General features: G+C 34.9%; 2 protein-coding genes across 5 annotated transcripts; both read right to left on the reverse strand.

Annotated features, from left to right (window-relative positions):
* Nucleotides 1–6,775, reverse strand: LOC7488369 (chaperone protein dnaJ 15). Its single transcript, XM_002312374.4, has 11 exons — nucleotides 6,275–6,775; nucleotides 5,071–5,194; nucleotides 4,401–4,483; nucleotides 4,114–4,225; nucleotides 3,929–4,033; nucleotides 3,749–3,799; nucleotides 1,710–1,799; nucleotides 1,486–1,594; nucleotides 1,253–1,401; nucleotides 1,114–1,167; nucleotides 1–531 (listed from the first exon to the last, which is right to left on the reverse strand). The coding sequence occupies exons 1-11, from the start codon at nucleotides 6,406–6,408 to the stop codon at nucleotides 319–321; spliced, it is 1,224 nt and encodes a 407-aa protein (XP_002312410.1). The 5' UTR covers nucleotides 6,409–6,775; the 3' UTR covers nucleotides 1–318.
* A 1,842-nt stretch (nucleotides 6,776–8,617) lies between these two features.
* On the reverse strand, nucleotides 8,618–19,080 carry LOC18101509 (zinc finger protein BRUTUS). Of its 4 annotated transcripts, none has more exons than XM_006379687.3 (14): nucleotides 18,529–19,073; nucleotides 15,566–15,775; nucleotides 15,122–15,316; nucleotides 14,655–15,019; nucleotides 13,959–14,184; nucleotides 13,568–13,736; nucleotides 12,188–13,423; nucleotides 11,828–11,999; nucleotides 11,517–11,738; nucleotides 11,298–11,435; nucleotides 10,468–10,702; nucleotides 10,249–10,308; nucleotides 9,149–9,220; nucleotides 8,618–9,070 (listed from the first exon to the last, which is right to left on the reverse strand). In XM_006379687.3, exons 1-14 carry the CDS (start codon nucleotides 18,823–18,825, stop codon nucleotides 8,927–8,929), a joined length of 3,741 nt encoding a protein of 1,246 aa, XP_006379749.2. In that variant the 5' UTR covers nucleotides 18,826–19,073; the 3' UTR covers nucleotides 8,618–8,926. The 4 variants fall into 4 exon arrangements, 3 of the variants coding, with proteins under 3 accessions (XP_006379749.2, XP_024461996.1, XP_024461997.1); XM_024606228.2 differs by lacking the exon at nucleotides 18,529–19,073 and adding an exon at nucleotides 17,322–17,770; XM_024606229.2 differs by lacking the exon at nucleotides 18,529–19,073 and adding an exon at nucleotides 17,281–17,770.
* Between the last annotated feature and the right edge of the window lie 7,332 nt (nucleotides 19,081–26,412).

Consider the following 26,412-nt stretch of genomic DNA (forward strand, 5'->3'; position numbering starts at 1 on the left):
TTTGAAAAAAAAAAGTTTTATTTCACTGGATGCAATACAACAAATGTTCAGGTTTTACATGAACTAGGAAGATAGGCGAATTTGAACTAAAACTATACATACTGTTACATACAAACTATGAAAATTACAGATACATATCAGAAAAAGCCATTAATAAACCACCTCAGTAAAACCTAAAGAGGAAAAAAATATCAAACAAAAAGTATAAGGCGCAAGTCTCTGCGTGCTAAGTGGATGATCCAAGTACTTCAATCCAATAATGGATATCCAGTCAAATCCCTCGAAACAATACAAAATCATCTAAATACCTTTTGAAGTCTACTTCTTTTCGGACCCTTTAAGGCTCAAGTTGAACCATTTCTTTTTGGATGATTTATCCTTTCCATCAGAGATTCCATCTTCCACTGGACTCCCGGCTTTTGAATCATCACCAAGAAGTTTGCTCGTACTTCCATTACTTAAGTAGCTCACCGTCCTGGTTACGGTGAAAGAGGCATGTATGCTATCCCGCTGTTTCAGCAGCTCATCTACCTGCAGCAACCAAAATGATGAGGTCAGCCAAACAAAAAGAACCTTTACCCTTGGCATAAAGTTTGACCAGAAGATACAGAACCAGAGTAATCTATGCCAGCTATGATTCAACCATGATAAAGAAAACAATACTTGAGTTCCGTTATCACAGATATCAAATACTAAGTTGGCAGGGAAAACAGATTTAAGCAGAAAGCTTTTCAGAACTTGCAGGCAGAAAGAAGTTGTAGACTGTTTACGCGGTGGACCTCATAAACAAACATAGTCTAAGAATAAGAAGCTACCATCACTTAATATTCCTTATTGTGAAACATTTCGCCTTTCATTTATCATATAACATATCTTTTCTGAAGTGAGTAAAGAGGACATCTAAGGTAAATGTTGCACTATGACGAGATGATCTTGTTCTCCTCTTGCAAATAACCCAGCTCCAGAAAACAATTCAGAGCAAATCTACAATACATAGAATACGTATATGCATGCACAAGTATAGCAGTTGTATTTTATTAAGTTAGAAGGCAGTTATTGCAAACATGTAGAAAAACACCATCTGACAAAAGACATCGAGGTTTCATAACATACAGATTGCTTTTCATGGCTGTATCTGTTGGTTACTTCCTGGAAGCGTGCCAAAGCCTACAAAACATCGTAAGTGAATTTCAAGGACATGTGGGCATCAGCAAATAGTGATAGAAGGCACATCAATAGAAGCAGATTCTACCTTTCTGTACTCTGTCTCAAATTGGCGTAGCTCATTTCTTTTTCTAAGAATTTGACCCTCAACATCCTTGAGCTTCTCTGTGGTATCTTCATATGTCTTTGAACAAAGTGCCTCAATTGTGTAGCTAGCAGTCTTGAAAAAATTATCTCCTGACAAAATTCAGTGAATGTCAGACCGATATAAATTCTGCAAGATAGCTAATCCATACTCAAAAGACACAAAATAATTCCAACCATAAACTGCGAATATATGAGTCCCAGCTTTCAGTTCTGAAACTTCACAAGGTTGAAGACCTTCCAACCTTCTAAAGAAAGCAGCATCGGGATCCTTAGCTATAGCTAACTGCAGCACCATTGTGTAGAAAAAGATCACTTCAGCCACATAAGAGAGAAAAAGTAATATCCACCAAAGTAAAATGACAAGGAAAAAAATTATGTAACAGGATGGAACCTCATACCGCATTCACAGTTGAATCCATTCTGTACACTTGAAAATGTAAGAAATACATCCCTACGGATGTCACCTTGCCAGTCTTCTCACTATCTTCCTGTACAGAGATGGTAATATAGTTAGTTTTGCGGAATCCACAAGTGAGTCAATAGAGATGTGTTGATTATGACACCACTAGATTGTGACTGATTTCAATTCACATACATGTCCAAGTGGCCCAAGCAAATACGCTAGGGTGATAACATTTTCCAGGGAGCACATTATCATAAGAAATGGAAATTTCATAAATCCTAACAGTTGTTAAATGCTAGGATGAGATGTCGTTGATACCAAGGTAATCATGGAACTCAAATTGAACATCCTGGGAAATCTGAAATGAATAAGCAATATCTTTGCATTTGAACAACTAAAATAAGTTCATAAGAAATAAGGCAACTACAATCTAGTTACCAAACTCGTGATGTTTAAGATAATATGCTCCTCATATCCTTATTTAGAAAGACAAGAAATTTCTAGATTTTCCTCATTAAATTACACACAAGTCCAAATGCAAGATAAAATAGTATCGTTAAACAGCAGGTAAGGGATGTAAAGGGACAAGGCTAATGAAATGTTTGCCAGAACCAAGATCAGTTCATCATATGACATGAAGTCCTAGGCACTCTGATACCTGAAATTGTCAAAAGAGAAAGTAAAAGGAGAGACATAAAACAATAAAGATACAGGAAGTTTGGCACCTGTGTAGCAACACTTATATGCTATCTATTCTCTCTCTGGATTATAATCGCAAAGCAGCTTGACAAACTCACTTGACCACAAAGCAATTAAGCTTGACCCAAAAAACTGATCAAACTAAGCATGTACCGTTCAACACAGAGGAAATGCTAAGCCAAACTTTTTCAAAGATATTTATAATCCTTAGTAAAGGATAAAGCCATCCCAAAAATCTCTAAACAGCCTTCAAATATATGCTACACTATTGGAAGGTGGTGGTTGAGATCAATTGTTTCAGTCTAAACCAATTTTTTGGGAAGAATATTGCCTTTTTTCCTGTTAGCCATTTCTTTTACTTGACTAAGCCTCAATTTGAAACTTCCAACATAAAGAATTTCACCCTAAATATCAAGGGTCATTCAGCAGCAAAATGCAACAAACATTATTAGAAAAAAGTATCACTGCAAAAGAAAGAACATCAAAACAATTATGAAGATATGCCCAAGTCATCTGATAGAAGGAGCTCATCACCAAATGTTCAAGCCACAATTATCTTCCTGACTAAGAGAATGCCATTCACACGTGTCCAAGAAAATTTTATGATGATCAACACCTTTATCATCCACAAGCTAGTACTACATTGAACTATGGTTGGTACAACTTGCCTAATAAACAACATTGAACTTCTAACTTCGTTAGGAAGCTATATGTTCCTCTCTGTTTCTTCTTTCCTCTCTTCTCTCCACATCTCTGACTCTTCTTTAAATCTCTCTTTTCATCTTATTATATAAATTATTTACTATTTGTTAGTTTGAAAAAGTATAATCTGTTTTGGTATATTTACTGGTGAGAAAGGATTAAAAATTAACTTTTGCTGCCTGAAACTACAAAATTACATTATTATGCTTGCAAAAATTGAGATTCAAAACCTCATAGGGTGCCTTTAAGTGGTTGGAAATTGATATTCATGGAATTTGAAGAGTTGTTTTGGAACTTGGATGGTTTAATAGGTAGTAACTGGAAAAAAAAGAAGTCATAACAACAAGCCCTCATCATAAGAATAAGTAAAATTGCCATCCAAAGTCATGGTAAGCAGTAAAGATATGGCAATAAACAAACAAAATGTTGTCATACCATGAATAAAGGTACAAAACTTCATTCATGCTTACTTTATGGAGAAATATGGCAATTAAAGCTAAAACAGCACAAAAGTTCTCTAAGCTTTCATTCATAATTTTATCAAATAACACAACAGTCCAAAACTTTAAAGATTTTTTTTCCTTTAAGAAATACAAACTATAAACATAAAGGTGTGCAAGAAAATAATAGTACCTGTAAGGCCAAACCATAGCCACCATTAGCTTCTTGCTCAAAATAAAGCAACTGCAAATCAAGAAATGCAATACAAAGCTTGTTATATTTGCATAAAGAACAGTAGTGGAAGCAGATATAAAGTGGTGGAGCATGGGACCAAAAACTCCTAATATTCATTGCACTTGGAACTCAAATAACCTTAAATTTGCTTTGTGCAGTTGAAGTTACTCTCACAACAATCCCTGCCTCAGCTTGTTGCTCATCTATTGTCACGCCAAAGAAGTGGGCACATTGTTTGTCCACCTGCAATTAAGCTCAAAACAGGTCACTAAAAATGAAAGAGTATGGTTATAACTTATACCAGACATAAACATCACAAGTACCTTCCCACTAACTGATGTACCGACAGGGAGGGGTCTGACTGTGACAGTTCCACTGAGAGCTTCTTCAAGAACATTAGCAGAAATTGTAGTCTTGATTGGGACACCAAGCTTGCTATACACAACAGAATAGGAAACTTAAAAACAGTTAAAAAAAAGGAATACGATAGCCAAGGAGCTGTAACTCAACTGGCATCAGTGTTCCTTTCCCATCAAGAGGTCTTGGGTTCGAACCTCTCCTTTGAACCAAAAAAAGAATACAATATCCAAATACTTCCAACTCAAATTACCTGAATAATGCAGCAAACACAGTATTGACAGTTCCCAGATTTGACAAATCAATTTCCATGTCCACACTTTCAACATCCACAGCCTGATTAGAAATGATTATAGAAGTCCAAAAAATTAGGACAAGTCACCATAAATACACATAACATGCAAACATTAAGAGAAGACAGAAAATAAGATCAAATATCATTCCAGCTTGTATGAATTGACAAGTTAATAACTCTAGAGAGGGTTAACATGAAACATTATGTAGTGCAAAAAAAATGCAATTATTCAGAACTGGCAGGAGAAAGTAAATGAATGCCCTGACATCCCTTGAAAACCAGACGCACGCAAAGTGGGACTGCAAATATGGCCAAGAGAAAGCTATTACCAAGTTTATTTGTCTTGGTGCTGCACCTCTATTTATTGTTATCTTTTAGGTTTCACTGGTCATTCCTATTTTTGGTAATTTCAGCATTTTATAAAGTGTGCCGTAGCGATCCTGATTGATGTCTTTTATAACTCCCATAGGTTAGTTCCAGTTTATGCGAACTGCACAAAAAGGCTAATCAAGCTACTCTATCCAGTATCATTTTTCACAACATGGAGCACTAAACATTTCGCATTGAAAATATAGTACAGAATTACAGAGACAGAGACAGAGCCAGAGAGGCAGCTACAAAAAAGCACCTCAAAACCTGCACTGTCATATTGCCTTCTCTTCTCAGGGTCAGATAATATACTGTAGGAATATGTAACCTCCTTGAAAAGCTCTGAAGCTTCAGGATTACTGGCATTTTTATCTGGATGATACCTGTCCAAGTATAATTCTTAGTTAACGCAGATTGTAAGCAGGTTGAATCAATATTGACCAACAAGCTTGTCATTTAACAAATGATTACCATACAACAAAAATGGGATGTTATGCAACGAGCATGAAAGATCTTGCAAAAGAGAAGAATATATGGAATTTGCCAAAAAACATTTCCACTTATCTAAAAGAGAATATAAGAAAGGATTTGATGATGAGATGTATAGATTCTCTTTCTTATGGAATTCCAAAGCATCTTTTCATTATCACATTGTCTAAACAGTGAAAAGAATCTATAGGACTTTGTTATTATCTTATTCCATTTATATCATGTGGATATATAGATTCGAAATGTTAATCGAGTGGAACTCAATTTTCAATATATCTGAAAACACCGATAAGGGTCAACATGTACAATTTCTAAGGCCAAGCATTTTACAGTTAAAAGCAGCCTGGTACTCCGTTTTAAGGAAATGGAGGCAAGAGGTGGGATGAAAAGGAAGGACCATTTGTTACTTGGTTCATTTGCCAGGATGGAAAAATCAAGGGAAAGCAATTTCATCAATTCATCGGCCTCAATTTCCCACCTTTAATCAGGCTGATGGCCTGCATTTACGAAACCCATTTTGGATGATAGCATAAGACTGTAAGTAGAGCACACATTGGGACGCAATGATTCCCATAGCAACCAAACAGTCCCCACACAACATGAATGCATCATACTCATAGATTATTCAATTTATTCGCATGCTTAAAATGAAATTCCAGCTCATGGAGCTGCTATCTTTCCGCGGGGGGGGGGGGGGGGGGGGATCTGATAATATACTGTTCATAAATTCATAAATCAGCTCCCACTGTTCTGATTCCAATTTTGTCACTTAATTATGCGACAGGAGCACCAACCCAACAACAAATTCGGTCGAGTAAATTTACATAATGCTGTATTCAAGCATGGTTCAAGGAAACAGATTTAGGTCAGAAATCGCAAACTAGCAGTGCCCATAATTAGCTCAGAAATCACATACAACAAGAAAATCCAGACAAAAAATTGAATAGTATAGTAGTGACAAAGAAAGGGCATACTTGAGAGCAAGTTTTCTATAAGCACTTTTAATCTCCTGATCAGTAGAATCCCTTGATACGGACAGCACTTCATATGGGTCTTTTCTAAGGACTGGCGGCGGTGCTGATGTACTTTCTGTCTTCTTCGAATCCATCTCTCCACCAACTTGCCCTTCAGACTGTCTTCTCTTTTCTTCTTCTGCTCTTAAGAATAAAATGCAAAAACTCTTCCCTCTTTCTTTGTATACAGTATTCAAGAGAGCGGGGTTTACTTATTCTGCTTTGAATCTGCAAAAACCTAATTGATAAAAAGAAACACAGAATTCAAGCAAAGTTTTGGATCCCTAATCAGTTTCTTTCTCTCTCGAGGAAAACGAAGGCGAAATTGCTAATATAAAAATAATAATAGGAATTACAAAAGATCCAGATACATTTAATGATAATAATAATCCTTTTCTATTTTTACTTCTGCTCCTTCAATTCAATTACATTCGCTCATTGATTTTTATTATCTTTTTTTTTTCTTTGGGGTCGTATAGTAAGAGTACCTTTTGATATAAGAAGAGTCAGTTTTTACTATTTTTCCACAACAAACAAGCAAGGTGCGAGCTATTGGATTAGTGAAATCTCTCTATAGATATTTGAATACCACATTATTAATTAATTAAGTAATATTCTAATTAATTAACGTTCATGCAATAATACAGCATTATGTAAATGTCTTAAAACATGTATAGAGGATGTAATTCTTCTTCCTTCCATGCAAGTTCTGTTGAAATTTTAAAAATATTACTGTAAATTAAAATTTTATGTTTTATGTTTTATGTTTTATGTTTTTGTTATCTGAGATATTAGTTGTAAAAAAGAAATGGAGTGAAATGAGATATGATGAAAGTTTAGTACTTTCATATACCTTTACAGCTCAAAATACGTTGAGAGGGATTGACGTGCAATATATATACACTAGTTGTATATTTGTGATTTATCGTGGATAATTTTTTTGATAAAAAAATAAAAAGATAATATTATTTTTAAATAAATTATTAATGATAAATTGGCCCATATGCAAAGATTTCTCTACCTCTTAAGTAAAATTTTAAAAATCAAAGGATGAGGAGTAAAATAATACAATTTGATTTTACTACAATCCTATAAATATTTCACTATAAATGGACTATAGTAAAAAACTAACTCAGTTGTTTTTTTTATTAATATGGTTGTTCGAGCTAATTTATGCATATCTCAACTAATTCCACAGATTCTGAAATTAACGACTTTATAAGTCTTTAATGGTCTTGAGATGACTCAAACTTGTGATTATTAGAGAACAAACTCAATGTTTAACCAGTTGTGCTGCTCTTTAGGGTTATTGCTAGTGGTATTATCAATATTACTATTGGTATTATCAATATTACTTACCCCCCCCCCCCCCCCCCCCCCCCCGATCTCCTGCAGCTCCTTTGTTAATTAATATATTGTTTAAAGATGAACCTAGATTTGAGCTTTCTTTTCTTTGCAAAAAATCAAAGAATACGATTATGGCAGTGCTTTCACAAGATGCATGCACAATTTTGCATATTATAGGAAAAATGCACAGCATGCAACTAATTGTACATCTGTGCATATTTAAAAACAATTGTGCATGAAACACTTGCGCCTCTCGGCTAGCCATGCCATTTTCATAAATAAGTTATTAACTTGGTTAATATTTTTAACCACTGTGCTATTAAAAAAATTAAAAGAATAGGGTTCTTCAGAATGCGACTGGCCAAGAACCAACAGCTTCTGCGTCCTTTTAATTACCAAAACTGTCAGAGTAACTTGTCACTCCTAGCAAAAACAAGAAAATTAAATTAGAAGTTCCAAGCATGCTCTCTTGCGAAATACAATTGCACCTGTAAGGAAATTCCACCGCCGGATAAAAGATGGAGTGATGGATTTCATTGCCCCTGGACCAAGGGTCAGGACCACGATATATTAGCAGCAGCATTTAGACTGAAGACAGTTAAGCGTTGGCCGTGTCAAATTCCCCTAAATTGCATTTTAGCAGATACAAGCCAGAGAGTATGCTCCACTTGAGTGCTTGTGATATGGTTGAATGTACTTCTTCCATCCAACTGTCTCCAACACCGACATCCCATAGCTAAAACGTTTAAACACCCAGCTTATGTGAAGCATTCCCAAGGGATTTCTCAAGAAAATCTCAGGGAGCTGATATATGCTTTCCCAAGATTTCCAAAGTCAGAGCACAGCATGTAAACCAAAACAAAAAATCTTCATTTTTCCTATACACTTCTTCAGAGGTATTTTTCTACCCAGCAAGACAATGATCGTGGTAGAAGAAACAAATGCTCAGAGCACAGCTTGTAAAATCGAGGACAGTAATATTTCAAAAGTTAACTTGGCTAATCTCAACAACCAAAACAAAAATTTTCAAATTTCCTGCACTCGTCTTCAGAAGTATTTTCTACCCAGCAAGCAAATGATCGGTGGTATAAGAAACAAAAGCTATGCGGCATAACATGGACGCCCTCAATAGCTGAAAAGAATACAGCCGAGGAAAAAACGGTAAAATTGAAATGAGTATTGTAATGGCATATCATTTACAAAGCCATGTGTAACTGTTGGGTGCACGGATACATGCCTATACATGCAATGCGAGGCCATATGCCCTCACTGGTTCAAAGTTGTGCAGTTTGAATCTGTTGAATCAACCTTAATTACCCTGGTATTGTATGACCCACACAACCTACACTTGTGGTATAGCCAATGAAAAGGTGCTGTGCCCTTCTTGTCACAGTCATTGCACAATATATCCTGCATTAAAAAAAAAAAAAAACAATCTTAGCATTGCTTAAATGACAAAGGATGTCAAAGGAAACTTGGGATAATTACCTGACAGCGATCCCGGTACTCTTCTGGAAGCTCCTCAGAAGCCAATAGTGCATCAAGCATACCAAAGTAAACCTGAACAAAGAGAAGTGCCTTCGTAAGTGTCTAATACACCTCATCACTATTTCAGCCTCGGTACATAATATGGACATGAACAAACACTCCCCACTACAAAATAAGTTTTCATTTACATTTCAATGGAATACTTCACTTAATACAGATACAGGTCGCTAAGGAGCTTATGAAAAAATATTATTTCATTTACATTCATCTCCTGGAACCACTAAGGAAATTCAAGTGTTTTTCATGTCTAATCACGATATAATTTTATAATTTATTCATTTCCTCTCGCTTGCTTGGCAAGAAAAAAGAGGGAAACTGAAAAGATCCCTGCATGCAATGTCTAATTCGTAGCAGCCCACTAGTTGAAGATCACAAGAATCACCAAGCATCTTCTGTGGGAAGTGTATCTCTCCATAAATCTTTTGGTACATGGAATAGAAGGATTTGATTTTGAGATTCTGTTTAATAAAAAGAAATCGCAAGCCCACTGAAGAGTCCAAGTAACAAGCATACCACCATTCTATACTTTAAAGTACTATCCAGTCAAAATAACTGACTGCACATCTAGCACCAAATAAGGATCACAAACAATAAAATGTACATGATGAACAGACTAAGAACCGCAAACCCCCCTCGTTATACAGTAAAGCATAACGTTAACCCAGTCAAACAAATTCAAGTTTCACAAGATTGTTTAAATATACGAGAAAGAAACCAAAGTTTATCAAGACTGTTATTAACACAATAAAAAGGATGTCTTTATGAACATATAAATTGTCACGGCTCCCTTTCTTTTCTTTTTTTCCCTTTATTTGGTATCGTGGATCTTTTCAATAATTTGCTGAATGTCCATTCGAATTTTAAAAAGGTTCAGAAAAGATCACACCAACCATTTAGTTTTAATACCTGGAGAAGATAAGTAGCCAGGTTAGCAAGTACCAGAAATGAGACATTTGACAATACTTTGTAATTAATCATAAATTTTTATGATCAACAGAATAGATTTTACTTGTTAATTAAAAAAAATGGTTACATCTTACCGACATGTCTCCCAGAGATTTGCTACAAATTGGGCAGATGTAGTGACTGCAAGTGTATGCCTGCCACAATGAAAAGTGCAAACAGAATCAAGCACCAGGCACACAAAAAATGGTTCATACTATCCTCATGATATATATGTATTATCATTGCAACAGGCAAAAATTGAAACAAAAAGGAACGAAGATAATCTTATGACAAAACAAATAAAAAAAACAGACCTGAAAACAAGTTGAATGCATGAAATGACCGCAGGGAAGAGCTTTGACGCTTGCACTTGAAGTGAACATGTCATCACAGCAGATGGGACAATTTGTTTCCAGACCTTTCTCTCGACACTTGTGGTCAGCTAGTTTCATTGCCAGGCAACAATTGCATTTCATGCAATGAAAGAAGTCAACACCAAGACCAGTTCCCACACGGCATAAATTGCAGAAAGGGCAATGATAAACAGCCCTGAAATAAATTCAGTTAGTTGCTGGAAATCTAGTGGCAGGGATAGGTTCAGAAGCAGTTACTCTTATAAATTTAAAGACCATGGTAGAGTTGAAAGAATTGAACTGCTTTACTAAACAGATTAGACCTTCACCTCTCTCACCACGGCTTAAGAAATAAATGAAAGGATTGAACTGCTATGCTAAACAGATTAGACGTTCACCCCTCTCACTATGGCTTAAAAAATAAATGAAAAGGCAAATAGGTCATTTCCAGTCAGTTATCATTGTAATCAGTATTGTTATTCTGTAATTAAAATGGACGAGAGGGTAACATGCAAACTTTTTCTTCTTGGTATATGCTTCCAGACATGTTAGCTGACTTCATACGCACCCTCTCATCATAATCATTGAAAAAGTTGAATTGCCAAACAAGAGAAACTGCATGCTATAAATTTTGGAAGAACAAGTGAATAAATTCATGATAGAAGATGCACATCACATTTCTAATTGAAATCCAGAAAATCTACGGCCTAGTTAGGCTAAAACCGGAAACCACTATTTTCTTTTATGTTTTCTAGAATCAATAAACCAAAGGTGAAAGGGAGTCTGAATACCTTTCATCATCAAAAAATTTGCAGACACTGCAATAGTACTTTGCCATTGAGAACCCACCACAGGAAACAGAGGTGCAAACTGGTCCAACAGGCTGAATTCTGAGGCAGCGCATACACATCATTTCAGATGTAGCCTTCCTGAAAGTAAAAAGTTAAAATACCATAAAGTCTATAGAAAGTCCAATCAAAACCAAGTATGAACGAATAACACTAAATTACCTATCCATCGAATGGTCACTGACTTTATCATGGCAGAACCTACATGCAAATAACTTGCCACAGCAAGTAGCACGTAATTTACAATTTCTTTTGTAATGCTCACACCCAAATACTTGTTTATCTGGATCTCGAAATGAAGGAGAACATCCAAGTAAGTCTCCACCATTTGAATGGTCACCAGTTCTTGCTTGAGGTGACTTCTGCTGAGAAGCTATCCAGCGGCTAACAAAATCGATCAAATATGTTGATCAGAGCAAGTCGAAGTATGGCAATCCAGAAAACTGCAGGGAGTTTGCACAGTGTACACAAACCTAGTCATAAGATTTTGAATAAGATAAGCTTTTCTTCTTGGATCAAGAGTTGAATCTCGAGAAACTTTCCTAATCTCGGCTTCTAGCTCATTTTGATTCATCCGAAAAATATCTTTCCACCCAGGCTTAAATGTATGATCACTTTGATCCAGACTTGCATGGAGATCGTTACCTAAACAGAAAATAAATACAGCAACACTTAAAATGTTCTAATACCAGCCAGAATAAAAAATAAAATGCCACCTTCAAGAAACAACATTGCAGAATGTCTCAAGTTAGCAGCTTTCTTCACACAAATTATGCCACATTCAACAGTGAATAAAAGGTAAATTGATAGAACGAATAAATGAGTCAAGAAACCTAGTGAAATACAACTCTCTGATGCTGTTTTAAGTGGTGTTGCAGCAGAAGTTCCTTCCCACCATTCATTAAGCCACTCGCTAAACATTGTATTTTTGGTTGCCTGCTTCCACGTGTCCATCATCCTGTTCTGCTCCTCCTGGGTGAGAGCAGATGTTACCCATGGCAACATCGATTGAAGCACCTCTGCACCAGTGGTGCCAATTATTTGACCAACAATTTTGTCCTGCTCCTCTACGGAAAAATGCCTGTCAAATAATGGCCACAACTCAAGTTCTTCCCGGAAAACATGTTGATCCAGAGTTACTCTAATGGATTTGCACATCCCCTGAAGCTTTGTTGCAAGCTCATTATACTGTCTAACAGAATCATTACAATCAGACGAATCAGCACACTTTCCAATTAAATCATCAGCATGATTTGTATTCTTCATGTATTCATGAAGCTGAGTAAGCTCTGAAAGTGCAGAGGAGATATCTTCAAATAACTTCTCCTCCTGCTTGTGGTCCAGAGTGTAAGAATGGCTAACATTATGAAGTGTCTCTTTAGATTCTAATGCAGGGAATACTATTTCATCCTCTGCATTACTATGAGCTCTATACAAACCCCACAACAAACGAAATCTACCAGTAAACTGCCTCAGCAAAGTTTCATTGCAATCATTTAGTTTTCCAGATTCAACATCTAAATACTCCAGGTCTTTGCGGATGGCTTTATGAAATTGGAATATGTTATCAATAGGCCGTGATGAGCAACCAATATTGGTGGGGCTTGTGTCCATTTCCCAGTTGAAAAGGCTGGAGTTAAGGGAAGGAGCAGAAGGGCTAAAAGATGAGCGTAGAGATTTGGCCACAGCAAGAGAACTAATTCCCAGATTGTTGGTATTTACTCCTAACCCAGGGACACAACAAGAATTATTACTACAAGATGATTTTTGGGTATCAACAGGCTCTGTAGAGGGACAAGCATTGTTGTCTTCCCGAACTACCAAGTTTCCACATTTGCCCGGCCTTCTAGAGTCATCAGCTCCATCTGCTTGCACCAAGGAAGGCTCATCACCAACAGATGACCGAGAGTTGCATGGACAGAACCGCTGCTTGGTAACTTCCTCGGTCCCAGCCAAGATTCTCACAGGACAAAAACCAGTGGCACTTGAAGACAAACAAACATTTTTAGAACGACCCTTACATGCCCAACCAGAAAAAAGTGTAACCAATGCAGAATCTGAAGCTGGAGCTGCAAGAAATCTCACTGCAAGTTAGTAATTGACAGGTTTAAAGCACTGATAAGATGGATACCACAGTGGACAACCCTCAATAAAATGTCAATAAGGTATAATTAGTATTAATAAAAAGGCGAAGTTGTGAATTGACACTGAACCTGCCATGTACATATTTTGAAGAAAAGACCTTGCTTCCTCTTCACTAAGTGACCCTACCAACCATGGTAAGACACATTCAATCAATTTCAAGGGCATCACACGCAAGCTTTGATAAAGAAGTTCACGCTGTCTTTTGGCACTAAAGTGCTTTCGAGCAAGTGGAAGAACCTGCCAATGCAATATACCTGTCAGACAGCTCTCCAAGCCAGTAAGAGCCAAGATGTGTACGATTGTTGATTTTAAATACCAATTAATATGCAGGTGACGTTGTAGCTCTACCTTTCTTTTATTTCTTTTTTTTTCCAGTTAAGAATAGCAGAAACTAAAAAATGAACATGCATCTTCCATTGGTAAGACAATATCCACACAGTGATGCAACAACATGCTTACCTGAACTTCCTCATTTTGGAAGTGTTTCTGTATGCTGTCCATGATTTGATCAGCTTGGGAGCACAACTTTGTATAGAAATCAGTAAGAGATGTGTGGGCTCCAGCACTTTGAATGCTTTCTATCAGGCACCTAAGCTTGTCAAACTGAATTTCTTCTTCTGCATGTTCATGGGCAAAAGAGAGCTCTGCATCTACAGCAGGGAATATAACCTTGTCCTCAGCAATACTGCAGTCATAGAGAACAAGCATTTCAAATAAATTGGATGTTCATAAGTTTGCCAATAACACAAAACTAGTATTCATGATCTCTTTCTAGTTTTCCAATAACAAATAACTAATATTCATGTTCTCTTTCTATTACACTTTTCTTTGGTTCCTGTAAAGGCAGTGAAAGGAAAAGGAAGGATCCAGTGAAGTTCGAGTGCCTTTAAAGATGAACAATTTGAAGAGATTTTATTATTCTTTATTGAGGCGAAGGGTTTTTAAAACAAAAAGGAAAATGTGGATTCAAAGGACTGATAAGAGGTAGGATGCCACAATTTATTCAGTGGACCATACTATGATGGACTACTCACGCCAAATGGTTATCTTTAGGCACAAAGAAAGTTACATTTAATGCACAACTAGTGAAATAAAGTCCATCCTTCAACAGTGTTATAATAAGGACATAAATATGAAAACACAGAAAAACTGCACCTGTGAAAGATGCAAACTTCTGCAATGAATTGCAGCCTCTTGTTGAATGAAGACAGATTAGAAAAATCTCCCGAAAGCTGTATGCTCCTAGCTGCCTCAGTTATATCATTCAACTCTCTTTTAATGGCATTGTGCCAGAGCAGAATTTCATTTATTGGATGGAATTCAGTGGAAATGATAGCATCACAATTTAGCTCCATATATTTCCTTTTACCCACTCCAGAAGATTCACATGCACAGTGTCTTTTCATGCTTTGACACTCTAAAGTTGGTGCTCCTGAATCTTGACAACAGGCTTTAGAATTATCTTCACAACTCTTACACGTATCAGACAATTTTGTCCCTTTCATCCAGGAGAAAATAACCTTCATTAACAGAAGTTTGAGTCAGCTTGCTTTTCTCCTACCCTTAAGTCCATCCAAAAACATATATATATATATCAAATTCACTGCCAAAAAGATCCTCACCTGCCGGAGAAGTTTCTCTTCTGGGATTATCTTGTACAAGCACATGTGCATATCTTGTTGTTCATCAGTTGATATAGAGGAAGAAAGCCAAGGAAGAAACTCTGTCATCATATTAACAGGAATGCTGCACAGAAACTGCCATACCAGGAAAGCCTGCTCTTCAAATGAAAACTTCTCAATAAGCAAGGGAAAGACCTGCCACATTCACCAAAAAATTGGTGAAACTCAAATTTATTATTGACCAAGTGTATCAAACAACTACTGAATTATTTGTGAAATATGATTGCCAGTTAGTAAGAGAAGTTTCAATGGCATGGATTTGGCAACTCAGAGAGCATCTCGTTCACAGTCAACTTAGAGAATAGGAGGATCGAGTTCAAATTGCCTTAAACCTATCATGAGAAACTGCAAAGCTATCCTTGTATAACTGATACAAAAGACTACCTGTTCCTCTTCCTTTGACATATGCTGATCAATTGATGTTTGAAGGGCTCCTGTACGAGAGGCTAACTCTCTCCGATAGATTTCTTCACTTTGCATATTTAAATCAAGCAGCTCAAATAATTGATCAAAAAGAACACTCTCCCCCTCATGTTCAAGGGAGTAAGTCCGTGCCACATTCTTCACACGGATATCAAGAGCAGGAAAGATAACCTACAGTTGCAAAATAACACTGTCAGAATCCTCAACTACTTGTGTATCAGCTAAACCTAAAGAACAGAGAAATAATCCATCTTCAAGCATGAAATTTGTGGCTGGTAACATCATTTATGATTCTCTCAAAAATAAGTTGCACAGACCATGAAAATCCAAGTAGACACTATTTATTTTGTACAGTTGATAGTTTAATTAGTTGATGCTGCCTAACTTAGCTGATAAAGACACTTGGCATGATACAAAACGGCCTGCCATTAAATCTTAAGAGACATTAAGAACTAGAGATTAAAGGAAAAGGATGGTACACCGTTCTGCAGCACAAGACCTGATGGGCCTCCAGACGAATAAAAAAAAATCTTCCAAGTCAATATTCCAAATACCAGCCCTGTGTGTTTCAATACAGTCCCAGAACACACTGTTTTTATTAAAAAATTAAAAAAAAATCAGATATTACAAACCTATGTAAGCAATGCCGCTTTTCAATTCTAATTGATTTGATCCTAAAGTTAATTTTTCAATTTCAATTGATAGATGACTATGGAAATCTGGAAGTCCATGCCATAATTGTTTCTGAAAGCACCTTCTACCTTTGGTCAGTTTAAGGAGCAAGAAGAGGGGCAAGAAATTACATCAACAAATCTCTTATTCCTATTTCACTTAGTACTGTATCACAAACAGGAAATGCGACAGGATTCCAAAGCTTGTACTATGGCCCACGTGGCACAGAAAATTTATACTGTTATTTGACAAAACAGTACCTACTAAAAGCTGCAGAGCCAGTACTTCTTGCAAGAAAATGTAGCAGATTCTCCAAAATATACCGCTTTCATTCATCGCACTTAATGATATCTTAATTAACTAGTGATAAATCCCACAATAAATCCTCAATTCAGAGATCATGTATCATAGAGATATTTCATGGCTAAATTAATTTGAGGAACGTAGATTGCATTACTGTTGTGCAAAACAATGATTATCAGATTATCTTGCCCTCTCAGCCTTCTCAATTTAGCAAACTTTTTACATATTTATGATATCTGTTACTTCTAAACTCAAGCCAGCTTCATTTTGTTGTGTCAAATACCCTGTAGCTCATACAGATGCAAATAACTCTCAACCCCCAAATTATAGGTAAACAATAACCATCGAGCAAAGGTAGTCACAAGATGGAATACTCCATGACTTAAGAAAGGAGGACAGGAGTATAAATGCAATGCTAATTCAATAACTAATAACTTGCAAAAAAATGAGAGGGAGATTAAAACACATACCCAAAGTAACATGAGAAGCAATAAATGACTTCATTTGAAGCAATTATAGTGAACAGTGCATACCTTAATCAAGAAACCCCAGTCATTAAGTACCCCCTAAAACATATGGAGTCCATATCCTACCATATTATAATTAATCTAACGACCAAAAGACCATGGATAATGACAATTGAAACGCTATCTGATAGTTCGGTCATGCTAACAATTGAAAGGGTCTTGCCATAAACATACCATGGATGGTACATACACAGTGTGAGCTTCTCATATCATACCGTAGCAGTGTTATACGTCATTGAGGTGAACATGCACACAGTAACTACCAACAATGTCTTCCCAGTGGGATAGTATGCTCCTTTGAACCATGACTTTGAGGCACACTGTACTTGATCTCCTCTAAAACCTGCTGTTTAGGCACTAACAGACCCAACAGAGCATGCTGATTCTTAACCATCCGGTACACCCACAATCAAAGCTATCACATCAAATTTAATCACAAGGCCATGGAGATGGAAATGGGGCAGGTTATAATTCCCCATCTATGCCCCATGTTAATTGGGTCCGGGGCGGAGAAGAAAACTTTTCCCCCATCAGGTTTGGAGCTGATCTGGGGATTCCCCGTTAAGTAAAAAATTATATTTTTTGTATTTACAATTAATATTTGATGGTTAATATGCAATGAAAAAATAATATTAAGTGCATATAACCATTGAATTTTACCAAAACTCTCATACATAGTTAAATATAAATAATCTAAATATAAATCCAGCAACAAAATTATTTTAAAAGATTAATTATTCCATATATATATATATTTATGGATACTATAATCAGGTCCAGGTTCTCCACGGAGCAGGGGGCATGTATCTCACACTCAACCCCATTTGTTTATCAGGGTAAAAATGCGTCCCATACCTTACCTGCCCCCATTGGGTTGGGTATTGACGGGTATCCATCGGGGGCAGGTAATTTTGCCATCCCTACAAGGCCATATATTGAACTGCTATTGCTCTTGGCGATTCAGATTCCACAGAACTTCGTTTTGCAAGAAGAAAATATTCATCACCACCGCACTAGTATCAGAATATAAACTATAAAGATACCGTTCATACGTGTCAATGCATCAAAGTACAAAGCTTCAACTGGTACCGTCTACTCACTCTATTGAGAAATCAAATTATACTCTCAGCCAATCCAAAACAATCAACTCGAATGACCACAACTAAAAAATAAGCACAATTAAGCCATAATCACCCGAAATCATCTCTGAAACGACAAATAAAATAGAAAGAAGATTCAATTACGTATCCCTAAAAAAACTCCAAAACTCCCATTCAATCGATTACAAGACACTAACACACCATAGAATCTAACGCAAGATTGAAAGCTGAAAAGAGGAAAACTGAACTGAACAAATTAAGTATAATAAATCAATCAAAGCCTGAAACCCAGCAAATTTGAAACAGAAATTAGTAAACCAACCTCGTCCTCAGCATTGCAGTGATGCTTATATATCGAGCGAAAAAAGTGATATCGCTCAAGTAACGGCTCAATATCGCCACCAGTAGTAGCAAAAGCGATGGCGGCGCTGTGGAGGCCATCGAGCTCGGACCTAATAGCTTTATGGAAGAAAAGGAAGATAAGAATTGGAGATTTCAAAGCCGAACTTTTCAGGCAAGTTTTAGACGGTGTTGAAGGATCGATTGGATTCAATGGACCTGCCATTACCGCTACTCCTCCTGCTCCACCTCTGTCTATACCAGAAAATGGCGTCGCCATTATAGCAGCAAATCAATTAATAAGAAAAAAATCTTGAAATTCCTAATTTCTCTCCTTTTTGTTTCTTTTTTTTTTTTAAAGAAATTGCTAGATTTTCATTTTAAAAAAAATTGGTTTCTTCTTTGGTTTTCCAGTTATTTGTAGATGTTGTGGATTACTTTGTCCTTGTTTGCAAACAAGGAGAAGAGAACGGAGCGTATAAAAACAGAAAAAGGAGGAGGTAGAATACAAAGAAGGCAAATGGAGAAGACGGGCGTTTTATATCGGTCTCCTTCTTTCTTTCTTTCTTCAGTTATTTTAGAAAGTGAGTTATTATTTATTTATTTATGTTTGTTTGGCAAATGGGGAAAAATTAAATGGAAAAGAGGTCGTAAGCGGGATTTACGAAGCTTGGAATAGACAAAACTAACTAAATAAATAATTTATGTATATTTCTAGTTTATTTTTAAAATTTATAATCACGATCCTCTAATCTTGAGATTTACTGAGATGAAAAAGAAAAGTACTTTTTAGGTTGATTAGATATTGGCAAGATTTTTCTAATTTAAATCTGTTGAAGAGATTTATTTAGATTAATCCTAATTAACGAAGATTTTCACCATTAGGAACTTAAACAAGAAAATGTGTTTATATTTGGCAGGAGAAAAGAATAAAAAAAATCCCTTATCTATTAAAACATTGTTGAAAAATTATTAACTGAGATTAGTAAGCAATCTAAGATCATAAACCAATCGGTGAGTTTTTTTATAAATCATTAATCTAGCAAGTGGTATCTAGAATATTTTTTTTATTTAGTAGCATAAGCATAATTATAAAATTATAAAGTTAAATAATAAATAACAGATCAATTTAATATAGAAGGATCTGGCATCGTTTGGGAACGCGATGCAAACCGCGTTCTACAAGAATTCAAATTTTTTTGGTTAAAAATTAATTTTTTTTATATGTTTTGGATCATTTTAATGCGTTGATCTCAAAAATAATTTAAAAAAAATAAAAAAATATTATTTTGATGCATTGCAGTATAAAAAACATTTTAAAAAGTAATTATAACCACATTTCCAAATAGACTTTATCGTGTTTAGAAACTTTATTGGTTTGGTCTGTAATATTAAATGTAAAATACCCTCATCTGATAATTTTTTAAAGTTGGTATTTGTTATGTTATGATTTTTAACTCAGTTAAATTTAAACTAGTATAAAATCTTGTAGTAATATAGTGGTGAGTTTTAAGGATTTGTTTGGTGGTTGGGGAGGCTTGATCAGCTCGTTGACTTTTTAGATTCAAATTTTATTTTTAGTATTAGAAAAAACTATTAAATTACTTTGAATATATCGGCAAGAAATGCATGAGATATCTTGAATATACAATGTACATATCAAGATTAAAGCTTGATGTTCATTAAAAAAAAGGAAGAAAAAGAAGATACGAATGTTCATTTATGACAACCTTATCTCATCACCCATGTTTGTTTCTACCTGACATGTGACTAGAAAAATTAGAAAAAAACTTAGGTTTGACGAGTGAAAGGTGGCTTGGTGGCGTCTTTGCCATTACAAAAACCTTTAATTTCTACTTGAGCCTGAGAAATACCCGTGCATACTAATATTTTTTATGGGTTATTTAATTAACCTTTGTGGCATCATCATTGGAGAATGCTCGAAATCAGGCTCTCTTTTTTTATATATATTATTGGTACATTTTTAGAAAAATATTAGCGAAATAACCAAAGTAAAATAACACAATTTAAATATATTGCAGTTGAGAAACATGAAATTTACATCTTGCAGCATTAAATAAAAAAATATTAAATGAGCATGAAAGAAGAAAGAGAAAAAAATCTTGAAAATACATTGAAACTTCAATTATAACATTATCAGTATCATCAAAATTATTTCAACAATATAAATAAAATGACATTAAAACAAGGTCACCAACGGTAAATTGAGTGGGTCACACTTACCGTTAAAAACAAGTGATTCATCTTTCATCCTTGGACAACAAGTATGATCCACCTGAGTCATCGTTGTTGACCTTACTTGGTATAATTAAATTTATTTTTTTAAGATTTTTTTGATAATATTGATAGTGTTGTAATTGAAGTATTTATATGTTTTCGAGGTTTTTTTTCCTTTGTTTATTTCTTTTTTATTTTCTTTTTTTTTGTTATTTAATACATGTTACTATTTTAAATAGTAAAAAACTAGAAATAATGTGTTTTTCAATCATGATATATATATATATTATTTTAATAATTTTTTTAATTATGCTATTCCGGAAGTATTTTTAATTTACTATTCTAATTTTTTTTTAAAATCTTAAAATCAAATGTAATTTCTAGCAGTGGTAGTTATCGTCATTGAATTGTATTTGATCAAGCCTATCATAAATTTTTGCATCCTTAAGTGAGAAAGTCAATGAAAATAACCGAGCGCACCTCGAAAAATGAACTACGACTTTTTTTTTTTTTTTTAATTGATTGGATTTGATCGAACTATTTATTTTATAGTCCAAAGATTAGATAACTATTTGTTAAGAATGATGTTGAATATTCTTACAAAGCAAGCGAGGAAGACAAATGTGGTAAGCAGTGGCGGAGCAAGTACATGAAGTTCAGGGGAGTAGGTGGTCCGATCATTACCAATAGTCCATGTTTATTGATTCAGTTGTATTAGTTTGGTTGTTTTTTTAATTATTTTTTATTTAGATATGTATTTAAATAATAATTTTTTATTATTTTTTAAAAATTATTTTTAATATAAAAACATTAAAAAAAATTATTTTTTTTAAAAAACACTTTTTAAAAATAAAAGTAAAAGTAAAAGCACAAGTGCTCTAATAAATAAGCTTTCCATGTTGGAGGGCCAGGGTGTACGTGTATTTACTAGAATCATCATTCCATGACTCTGTTAGATGAATGTCAACATTGCAGATTTTTTTCTTTTAAAAAAAAGTTTTGGATTCAAAAATAAATTGATCCATGTTAATGATATACTCGCATGTATGCGTGCATTTAATATCATAAAAAAAATATAAATACTGATATATATATACACACACACATGTATGAATACTAATATATTTCATATAATTCGTAGAGTCATGAAGAATAAAAATAAAAACGTCAAAACTAGCATAATAATTACTAGATCCAGTTACTAATAAAAATCTTATCTGAATTAAAAATGCAAATGATTCAAAACCTAGTACACATAACCGGTTCACTTCTTTTTTTCCAAATATAGTGCGTATCATATAAATAAATAAATAAAGGAAAGACACGGTTTTGTCATGCTTTTTCTCCCGTACAAACGATTTTAATACTCATTAAATGAGAATATAGATAAATTCACACAGTAGATCACACGAGGAACCACTAATTATTATTAAAAACTCTTGTCATATAAAATATAGAACGAGCTAATCTAAACCTTTTAAGGGAAATAATTGAGTAATTTATACAACCAATGGAGCCCGGTTCCTGGAGAAAAAGATTGGGATTAAATGGGAAAAAATAAATAAATAAGAGAAAAGGAGAAGAGCTTGAAAGAGGAAAAAACAGTGGTATGGAGGGGGTAATAGAGTAATTTAAAGCTGGAAGGACCGGTCAGGTGGTTATCCTAAAGCATGAAGGGAGCACATGAAACGGACATGTAAAGGCGTGGCAATCGCTGGGTGGCACGAGACATGCCCGTGCTCTCACAAGGTTCTGTCTTGCGACTTGCTCATTTACGGTAACACTTGCTCCTTCTTCATTTGTGGTGTCCTCAGCTAACAACCGAAAATTCAAAGGAGGTCAAAAGAATGAATTTTATAAAAACATCCACCCAGTTGTTTAATCAAGAGAGAATGGCAAAGTTAGGTAGAAAGTTAATAGGTTATTCTAACAGGAAGAACGCCCTTAAATCGAACAATGATGTCTTGTTTTAAACAGGATTTTTCAGAGAAAAGCTTAAATAATCTGACCGTCAAAATAAAATAAAAAATAAATATGGTATTGACAGTGTCTGACCGACAGTGATCCAGCATGGCCACGCGGCATTGCATTGGCTGTTAAGAGACAAGATGGGGCTATTGGGGGCCTCTTCTGAACTTAAAAATCCAATAATGTCTGTTTTGAAGTTGTATAAAATTGAAATTGTTTTTAAAAGTGTTTTTTATTTAAAAATATTTTAAAATAATATTTTTTTATTTTTTAAAAATTATTTTTAATATAATACATCAAAATAATCTAAAAATATTAAAAAAATATTAAAATTTAATTTTTTTAAAAAAATATTTTTAAAACGCAAAAACAAATAGGACCGTAGTCCACCGGTTTAAGTTTTATAAATTTTAGAATCCCTAAATATTTATATATTGGTTAATTTTAAGGTATTAAAACATTAATTAAAATACATGTAAGTTAGTCCAAACATTTGCATTTAAAAAATCGTATGAGCTAATGAATCCGCATAAAACTAAATAATCCCCCCCAAAAGTTTATTCATCAGTTTTTTTTTTTTTGATAACCTTGGGTATCCGGACCAACTTGTGCGCACCACGACTATTCCCCGGGTCTATTGAACATCCTGCAAGCCCAGTAGACAGGTAAGGTAACGCGGGGTGACAGACATGCACATGAAAAGTCGAACTCGGGATGGGAGCAAGGTAAGCCTCACCTGTTGACCATTGAAGTAGACCCCAAGTGCTTTATTTAACATGTCTGGAAGCGTATCATACGACCGAATGTTGTTTCAAACTTTGACTTAAATCAAAACTTAAAAATTTTAACTTCTAATTTATATACCCTGTGCTTCAATGGCTTTATAATTAGAACTCCAAGTACTCAATTAGTCATGTTGGTTAAATCTAAATCATCAAATTTAAAAAAGAGAATATAATTTAATATGTAATAAGAAAAAGTCAAGATTTAATTATTATTGTATTTTTTCAACCTAATCTGAACTACTAAATCCAAAAACTAACGTTGAGATTTGGAATCCGAAATAAGAAACAGGCATTTGAAATCAATGGTACTTCCATGGAAGAAAGAGGTTTTGTGAAAGTAAATGGCAGCGTGTTCCCATGACTGTCTGGTATACACCCACATATTTTTCTTTTACGTAGACGAAATCCACCGTAATATAGATATTCCACCGTGGATCCAAAAGTTGCCGGTATAGCCTTCTCGAGATGAGGTGCTGTCAATTTCATGTACTCTTTTCTTCTTCTTCTTCTTCTTTTCCTCATTCTGATTTTCGGCTAAATCAATATCCATAAACTTCAAAATATTTAATTATTCAAGCTTTATATTTATTTTCTAAAAATTATTAATTTAAATTTTATAAATTTTAAGATTATTAAAAACTTATATAGTCATTAACTTCAGAATTCATAGAATTAGTTGAGATACACTCAAACTAGCTTGGATATCCATATTAATAATAATAATAAAAATTTCTCAGGTCAAGGCATATATTACCGTAATTTACTCCATTCTACTTTGAAGTTAAAAACCAAATATGATATCTTTTGCTGACTGAAGATAGAACTGCTTTTTAAAAAATGATATTTAGGATATATAGAAAATTCGGTACCCCTATCGCAATTTATCATAATGTCCCCAGTGGCATCCACGTGTGTTTTGACATAAAAAATCCCATCAGTCAAATTATATGCCGATGGAGAAGACTTCGAGCATCTTTTATGCCTCATGAAAAGCCACTTCCCATATATTGCCACCAAAATACGTCATGCAGTTCGATATAGACCCAGAAAATTCTCACCATAGAGAGCCACTAGAATTATAGTGTGGGTTATAATTATGAGGTACATCTAACTGGTTAGTTTTAGATTTTTTTTTTAATTACTTACTTTAATTTTATAAATCTTCGATTTGCTAAAGTTTATATAATTATTAATTTTAAAACTTGTAAAGTGAATCAAGATACGAGCAAGTTAACCCAAATATCTATATTAATAATAATAATAATAAAAAAATTATAGTCTGACGGGTACCAACCCCCTAAATATAGATTAGTAGATTAGTAAAAATTGATCATTTCCAAAATTTGTTATCAGATAAGTGAAAAAAACAAATATAATCAGCACATTACAAGTCCTAGTTAGTACAAACTACAAGATGGAAGCTGATGCGAAATACTATCCTATTTTTAGATACCATTGCAGGCCTCCATGTTACATGGATGCGCATTACTTCCCAACTCCAGTGACCAAAATTTCCCCTGGGCTGAACTCAAATGGGAAGCATTCCTTGGGTTGATTGGTCTAGTGGTGGATCTCACCCTGCTAGATTCGTGAGAAAGGATGTCTCTGAAGCATTCCTGATTCAGATCAGGAATGGATTTAACTGCACATATAATGGTGCATCACCACAGTTTGCTTCCTTTTTGCGAGGAATTTTCTCCAGGATCGCTTGGTTTTCACTCTTAGAACCTCCTGGCGTTTAGTTATTTTAAGAGTACAACAATCTGATGAAGCCGCAAACAAGTGAGATGATTCAAATAATTATGACACAATGATGAGCAAAAATCACTCCTAAATGGCAAAGCTTTCAGATCTTCCAATTGCACGGATAGGAAACGGATTCTATCATATTCGGATAAAACAAGATCGGAAATGTTTTAAATTAACTTGCTTTGCTCACGAAACACATGTTTCAGAGTAGGGAAAACTCTCAGAAAACCTCGGATCCTAAATATCTAATTGGTCTTCTTTTTCCTTGATTTTATTTTTCCTTTCGATCACCTTGATGTTCCAAGGGAGTGAAAACACTGGGTAATCTAGCAGGCCCTCGCATCGTGAGGCCCTCGCATGACCTGTCATCATTTATGTATATTTGACAGCCTTTGGGCTAGTTCAAATAGTCCGTCATGGATGTTCTAGGTTTAAGAGAATATTAAAGCCCATTTCAAAAGAAAAGGATCCAGCTCTATGGTCAACGAAAACTTCCTTGCGAGAAGTCTATTTTCAAATCAAAATCATTAATAAAGGGCGAAGTTGATTTATAGATAATCATTAATGAGGCGGGAATAACACGTAATGAGAAAATAATAGATCTTTCCCCGAGTATAAAGTTATAAAATCATTACTGTTAACTACGCAAGCTGTATGCCATGTGTTGCCATAAATACCATAAATTTTCTGTTTCAATTGAATTAGACGTCATGGGGTCTATTGTTTTTCTTCGTTTTCTCTTAGAATCTTCCTGAAATAACCACTGATTGCTAATTGAAAACTGGAGTAACACGTGAAACTCGAAGAACACTTTCTAGAAGAAAGAAAGAAAATTGGAGTAACACATGAAATCATCATATATACGAAACAAATTGCTGTTAATTTGCTGTGACGATGCAATCCAATAGTCACTCCCAATATTTTAGGAGCTGGCAATGATTTCGATCCATGCACACTGTAATTCCACCCTGCGGACTTGTCTCACGGGAAAATTTTCCTTGTTGGCCCGTGTTGTTTAAGCCCTTCACTGGTTAACAACTCACGGTCCGTGTAGTTTAAGCCGACACGCATAGTACTTTGACATGGTATGAACCAGTTTACGTTTTGACAATGCGCAAGTAGCTCAA

Source organism: Populus trichocarpa, chromosome 8 (assembly GCF_000002775.5).
Source record: "Populus trichocarpa isolate Nisqually-1 chromosome 8, P.trichocarpa_v4.1, whole genome shotgun sequence".
Lineage (NCBI taxonomy): Eukaryota > Viridiplantae > Streptophyta > Magnoliopsida > Malpighiales > Salicaceae > Populus > Populus trichocarpa.